The following is a 7,941-nucleotide window of genomic DNA, read 5'->3' on the forward strand; positions in this document are numbered from 1 at the left end:
CACTCCCCAGACCGCCCGTCTCACTCCCCAACCCGCCCGTCTCACTCGCCAGACCGCCCATCTCACTCCCCAGACCGCCCATCTCACTCCCCAGACCGCCCAACCAACACGCCAAACCCCAAACAAAAACATCAAAAACCACCAGTCTCACTCCCTAAACCTCCCATTTCACACCCCAAACTACCCGTCTCACTCCCCAAAAAAATATTTAAAAAACCACCTGTCTCACTCTGACACCCACCTCTGTCTCTCCCTCTCTCTTTCTCTGTATGTCTCTCTTGTCTTTATTCCTATCTGTCTCTGTCGTTCTGCTTGGGTGGGTTCTCCCTCTCTCTCTCTCTCTCTCTCTCTCTCTCTCTCTCTCTCTCTCTCTGTCTCGCACACAGCACAGGGACTTTTGCCAGTTCAGAGTGTTAAAAAGCTGAAAAAGGCAAGTTGTGTATTCAGATCAGACACACATGCGTGCACACACACACACACACACATGCGCACACACACACACACACACACACACACACACACAATTAGCTGAGTTGCTCATTTCGAACACACAGTGCAGACACATAAAACGTTGAACTGGAGCAACAAAATGATGTCATCAAAACAGGGCCAGCCAATCACTGTGTTCCAAACCGCCGCACTAGTGTACTCAGTAGTGTGTATCTATAACACACTAGCAGCAGCTTTTGCAAGCAATGTTAGCTAGCTCTCTCAGCGATTAGAAACCTGTTCTTTTCAACGCATGTGGCTGTGTCCCAAATAATGTCCCGACTAATGTACTAAACAATGTCTCAAGAGCAGCACTTCAGCACTGTAGGCTGCAATATAGTGCACACTAGTATAGTGACTTAGACGCTAAACCACTCACTGCTGCTCTTGTTAGTGTTGAGCTGGAAATGTAGCAGCCTGAAACAGTGTGTGTGTGTGTGTGTGTGTGTGTGTGGTCAGAGGCCACATGACTGGGTCTCGTAACCCCTATATGGCCGACTGCACTCAGCGGACATCTGTTCAACATGCACTCACTCTCATACACACACACATGCGCACGTACACGTACACACACATATACAAACACACACACACACACACACACACACAGTTCATGTAATTGTGTGATGTTATCAGTTTTATGCACACTGTGGGTCTTTATTAAAATAAAGAGTAAACATGTCTCTCTCTCTCTCGGTGCTGATTTTTAATTAGAGCAGTAAACTGTGAGTGATGTCGGTGCACTCGTTTATTATTCAGCAGTGAAAGTGAAGAGGTCAAATCATCTGTTTCAGACTGCGTTTATAGAGAAAGTGTGTGTGTGTGCACGCACGCATGCACACGTGAGTGAGTTTAAGAACCTCCAATCATATATGTATCACACTATAGTGTTTAATAATTTAATAATAAGAATTCGGTCTTGAATTCATGTGTTTACTCAAGTTGCTAAACGAACCTTCCTTTTAAGAAGCGTTACACATATCACTTATTTTTCACTGGGCACTGTGGATATTAGAGATTTGTCATGATTATAACGAGTCTAACTTTTTATCAGAACTATCCCAGGATAATGGACAAAACTATCCCAGGATAAGGGATCAAATCTGTCCCAGGATAAGGGATAAAACTGTTTCGGATACTTTATAGAAATTCCCCAAATAAGGGATAAGACTCGCAGGATAAAGGATAAAACCTTTCCTGGGATAAGAGATACAATCTGTCCCGGGATAAGGGATAAAGCTGAGCCAAGGTAAGGGTTAAAATTTTCCCATGAAGAAAGATAAAACGGTCCCGGAATAAGAAATAAAATGATCCCTGGATAAAGGATAAGAACTGTCCCAGGACAAAGGGATACAATTGTCCCAAGTGAAGGGCTAAAAAAAACATCGGAAATAAGAGATAAAAATCTGTCCCGGGATAAGGGATAAAACTATCATAAAACTATCATGGGGTAAGTAATGAAACTTTCCCAGATAAGGGATAAAACTGTCCCGGTACACGGTCAGCTTAAAGCAGCACTGCAGCTTCTTTCACATGTATACAAGTAGTCCATATTCTATCATTTAATAATAATTGTGCATATGCAATAGAATTGATGTGTATTAATTCTAGTGCATATGTGCAATTAATTTAGTTCATGCTTTAGTATCTACATTACAGAATTTTGAGAGGAGGCGTCTGCACAGACTGTACGTTTAGACCTGCAGTGTGAGGACAGCTGTCTAATAATAACTATTATTATATATTTATAACACATTTACATAGCACAATTACATAAGCTCTGATAATAATAATAATAATAATAATGTATTATGTATTACTTAATTTATGTAATACCGTGTGCATTGTTTAATACAGTGCTGCGTATAATGAATAAATAAATATCTACGTTGCACTCAGATTCACTTTAAACCCATGTAGCGTGTACAGCAGAGACCGTCCTTCAGAAACGAGACACACAAGACGTGAAGTTAAAAGTCTAAACTGTAACACTAGCTAAACGATCTATCTCTCTGACCATCGATTATTGAGACAGAACCCTGTTAAAATAGTTAAACGACACACACTACACAATTCAATTTACTTCACAATTTCATTCACAGGCTAAAGCAACTTCAAATTTAATAATAGATCTATCTAATGATCTAAACTCTATCAGATGCACAAAATCAGGAAATGGCACGTAATAAGAAGTTCAGTAATAAAATGCAGCAGATGGCTCCATGTGAAATGTGATAAGTAAATGGAGCAGATAATCATTCAGACTCCAGCTTTACTGATAAAGACACGAAATACGTCTGGACTGGTGTAAAAGGGCTCTAATGTTGCACACGCGCTTTACCAAATGAGCCGTGTGACGTGAAAGAGTTTGCACGTTCTGAGTTGAGTACAACACGAGCTAAAAATGTCTGCTCTTTTAACTTCAGCGCAGACGCGTGAACAAAAACATACACGTGAGGTGAAACTGATCCGAATCTGTAGTCGAAATTTCACAGATACGTATATAAAAAAAAAATAAATAATGCAAAACGAACATACTTTCTCCTGACATTGCTCTTATCTAATCAAAGGAATATGCTCAGTTCCAACTGTATAATACTTACAGTTTATGCACCATTGATCATATACACACTGGAACAGTGGCAACGTGTACTGTATATGTTTTTACTATATATGGGCATAAATCTGAAATTGGTGATTTAGTGTAAAAATCTATAAACTGTGCTTGGATTTACTTTACAATTTCATACTGTTATTGTGTAATTAACATAATAGAGTGCTAATATTAATTACACCCACACGTCACTTCTTTTCATAGTTTATGTATGTATGTATGCATACATATATATATATATATATATATATATATATTTGTGTGTGTGTTTGTGTGTGTATATATATGTGTGTGTGTGTGTGTACGTATATATATATATATATATATATATATATACACACACACACACACACATATATATATATATATATATATATATATATATATATATATATATATATATATATATATGATCACAAAATTAAAATTACGTCTAATAAAGGAATATTATGGGAATATTGATTCAAGTATTCATAAGTATCAGGTTATTTGGAATATAAATATCTCCTGCACTGTGTTCACATTTACTGTAAAACTGCACTGAGTGTAATACTTAATAATACACTACATGTACACCATTACAGCTTCAACATGTATGTATATGCTTTTACACATACATACACACACACACATATATACACACACACACACACACCCAATATATATATATAACCTGTTCTAATTTCTTGACCCTAACACGTTTATGATAATAAACCGCGATATGATATGATATGAGCGGATATACAGTCTCGTTTAACTGATAAAGAAATAAAAATCAGTATCATAAACACACGCACCGTCTGAGACGTCTTATCTGTAGTCATCGTCTCATTTTAGTGTGTATCATTGATGCTCAGATCCGTTCAGATCCATACGCGAGTAAAAAAAAAAAGTCTGAATTCACTATTAACAAATATATAAATACAGTTCTTAAAAAAAGAATCTGTCTAAACTGCTTGCTCATAATCGTAAATTACTCTCCCCAGGCGTCAAGGAGATTTCAATATCAGACTGAATTTAAAAGTGTAAGATCATGAATTCTTGTCTTTGTGTTACTTTTCCCAAAATGATGACATGACCTTGAGTTTGGGAAATGCACTAGCTCTGTAAATGAATCTTTAATTTAGCAAAAAAAAAAAAAAGCATTCTAAATAAACTTTCATATGCACGAAAACAGCATTATTCTGTAAAAGAGGATCACCGAAAGTGCACTGAAGCGTGATTGTGAGTGTGAGATGTGTGATGTGTGTAAATGTGTGTGTGCCTCGTAGGGATGGTCAGCAAGAACACGGTGCTGAAAGTGGATTAAAATCTATTTTTTATACACAAACGGACTGATATTAATATTCATAATGCAACCAAGGCCCCGAGTAAGTAAATAAGTAAGCAAGTAAGTAAACAAACAAACAAACAAACAAACAAAAAAATAAATAAAGGCTTATGACTGAGCACTCCAGTGTTAAATCTAATAGAAATGCTTTTATGGGAAATTATGAAAAACGTGATAAATAAATCAATTAACATATTAATGAATACAGTGACAGAGCGGAGTGTACCGGTCTGAGCGGAGTGCATCAGTCAGCAACAAACAGCATGTAATGAGCAGAAAGTGTGTCACTGTGTCGTACACGATGTCTTTAACAAAATTAATCAATTAACGTCAATGACACAGGATCATAAATGATAATAGAACAGGCACGGTAGCTCACTCTAGTCTGAACAACAAAATGTGAAAGAGTGTGTGTGTGTGTGTGTGTGTGTGTGTGTGTGTGTCTGTGTGTCTGTGTGTGTGGTGAGATGGGTATTTGGGACAGGGCCCTGATTTCATCTTTACAAGAGATTGAAATGCAGATACGGAGCAATAAGTAAGTAAGTAAGTAAGTAAGTAAATAAATAAATAAATGAAAGATAGTTTTCCACGCTACCATGTTATGCACACCGTACGAAAGGTACGAGAAGGTCAAAAAGTGGAGAGGGTATGGCACAGAGTTAATCAGCACGTTATTATAGTCTATTATACTCCTCACACAGGAATTATTTATCTAAAATAAGTCTATTAAACAGGAATATATCATAAAAAGAGGACTGAATCATCTTGTGCCAGTCTGAAAGAACATAAAAGTGTTTTAGTGATTTGGGACAGAACCCATTTCCCCTTAATCGGCATGAAAAGATAAGATAAAGAGCAAAAAGTGGAATAAAACACATCGCAGTATATGTAAAACCGAATTATACTGGATGTATTTATTAAAAAGATAACTATTTCCTACATCATTGACACAGGAATTATAATAGTCCTGCATTATACTCGTTCAACTGTCGAAAATCAATCTGTAAAGCCTGAGCTCGGGATTAAAGTGGAGAAAGTGTGACATATGGAGTGTGTTTCTGTGCTGCTCTATTTACTCTTATTTTCATTTCTTTATGTAAAAATATATTTTAAAAAGAAAGAAATAATCCATAATTAAACAGGAATTGGTTGTACAGAAAATATATTAAAATCTTTTTTATTTTTTATTTTTCCATTTTACAGATTTTAAGTCTCACGCTGGACTAGAAATGAAACATGTAGCTCGTACTCGAACTCGTACTCCTAGCACGTATTTATCCAAAAGAAACCATTTCAACAGGAATAAATGATAAATAAAGATGTGTGTGTGTGAAAGGGAAGAAAGCGTGAAGTTCACGATGTATTTCTCTAAAACACAGCAATCCTCACAGATGAAACTGGGATAAATTATAAGGGGGAAAGGCCTGAGTGAGGTGGCGCTGGAGGAGAAAGTGTGACGTAGAGAAGGAAAGACATTTTTTTTTTCTGTAAAATCGTTCAGATTGTGAGAATTCTCTGTGAACCCGGAATGAAAAATCTGCTCAAATATAAACCTTCGGATTTCGATATAAATCTCTCCGAAAGGTTTATAGTAGATCCTAGTGAATTCTCAGTGTACAGAGTGCGTTGCTGTAGATCTTTACACTAATCACACACACACACACACACACACACACACACACTGCATAAGAGCAACATAACACTGTGTTACAGTGTCATGCTACAGAATGTATTATCAATAGTAAATGAGCTTCACAGAAATTCATAGTAAATGCAGGCCTCTGTGTGTGTGTGTGTGTGTGTGTGTGTGTGTGTGTGTGTGTGTGTGTGTTTGGAAAGGTGTCAAAGAGATGCTCATTTCCTCTTTCCTCATTAGAATCAAAAGATAAGATAAGATGAGATAGGCAAAAAAGAGGACTAGTACACAGACCTGTGTGTGTGTGTGTGTGTGTGTGTGTTCAGTTTGAATTATTTAAACAAATGATCTGTATAACACATGCAATGTATAGTTTAAATTAAACATATTTAAAAAATAAAAATTAATAATAATAATAATAATAATAACTAGAACTCAGAGGTGTGCTCGCATGAAATCTTCACAGCTGATTTCACACACACACACACACACACACACACACATACACACACACAAACACACACAAATAGAAATATCAGCGGAATAATGTTGGACAAAAAGGAAGAATATATATATGTGTATATATATATATATATGGAGTGAGAGTTGTTACCTTCCACAGCGGAAGTCACGCGCAGCAAAAAGCCGCACAAAATCAGCCAATAATCCATTTATGAAGCGCGGAGAACAGCAGCGGGGGAACAGAAGAACCGAGCTGAGCCTACAGTCCTGCAGCTTTAGTCCGGGACAAAACCTCCATAAACCGGGACAAACAAAATGAAATAAGGCAAATCTGAAATGCTCCTGTAATCCAAAAGTTGCGTGCAGAGGAGTTATAAGGAGTTCGAAACACCTAGTATCTGTTCTAGTTCATACAGAAAGCAGCGCGAGCGCTCTTCTATTAATTCCCAAAATATAAACCTGTGAAAATGCCAGAACACCAGGTCTCCTGTGCACGCGCTGTGGGATCTTCCTCAAACACTCCTCATTCAATCCAGTGAAATTCCCGGAGCGCTCTAGCGCGAGGAACTCATCCCGGGAAGGATTTCTCCACTGTTCCTGTCGCGCGCGCTCTGTCCCGTGTCCGTGGGTCAGGAATAATCTGGGAGCCTCTGTGTGTGGTAGTGTGTGTGTGTGTGTGTGTGTGAGTGTGAGAGAGAGAGTTATCTCCGAGTCTCTAAGAGCCGCTCCTGTAGTCCGGTGTGTGTGCGTGTGTGTGTGTGCGTGTGTGCGCGCGACTGGGTCAGGATCGGAATAAGTGCTCGCGCTGTTCACACACAGTCTCTCTCTCGGTACAGACGCACACAAGCGCATGCAGACACATCATTGCCCAAGTCTCACACACATGCACACGCAGTCACACACACTCTGTGTTTAAAATCCCCTGAGCGCGTGAGCGGTGCGGTGCGGTGTGATGCGGTGCTCTCTCTCCCTCTCTCTCTCTGTCTCTCTCTCTGTCTCTCTCTCTCTCTCGCTCTCGGTCTCTCTGCTCCGCGCGCTCAACTGACTGAACTGAACCTAGCTCGAGTCAGACTGAGAATAGAGAGAGAGAGAGAGAGAGAGAGCGAGAGAGAGAGAGAGATGCTAATACTGCCCCCCACCCCCCATCCCGAGTTGCCAGATTGATGGTTTTACTCCCTTTTGGGCATATTTTTAAAGCTCACTGACCGGGTTAACTATATATTTTTTGGGATATATATTTGGAGGAAAACTGTTCCTCAAAGGTTCTCCGTATGGTTAACACTTCTATTATTATAAACAGGGTCTATTTGCAAACTTTTCTGAAAGAGAACCCATCTGTTCCCGACGGTTCTCCTGGAGAAGCAAATCGAGTAACACTTCAGAGAAATAGGCCTAGAAACTTCTCCTTTT

The 7,941-nt window shown here is 38.6% G+C and overlaps 1 protein-coding gene across 2 annotated transcripts in view; it reads right to left on the reverse strand.

Moving 5' to 3' along the window:
• The window catches only part of LOC128613497 (ephrin type-B receptor 3-like), a 47,820-nt gene extending 40,174 nt beyond the window's left edge, over positions 1–7,646 (reverse strand). For both annotated transcript variants that reach the window (XM_053634320.1, XM_053634318.1), the window contains exon 1: positions 6,683–7,646. In XM_053634320.1, coding sequence (XP_053490295.1) covers positions 6,683–6,740 — 58 coding nt within the window. In that variant the 5' untranslated portion in view covers positions 6,741–7,646. The remainder of the gene's footprint in view (positions 1–6,682) is intronic.
• Between the last annotated feature and the right edge of the window lie 295 nt (positions 7,647–7,941).

This window comes from Ictalurus furcatus, chromosome 10 (assembly GCF_023375685.1).
Source record: "Ictalurus furcatus strain D&B chromosome 10, Billie_1.0, whole genome shotgun sequence".
Taxonomy (NCBI): domain Eukaryota; kingdom Metazoa; phylum Chordata; class Actinopteri; order Siluriformes; family Ictaluridae; genus Ictalurus; species Ictalurus furcatus.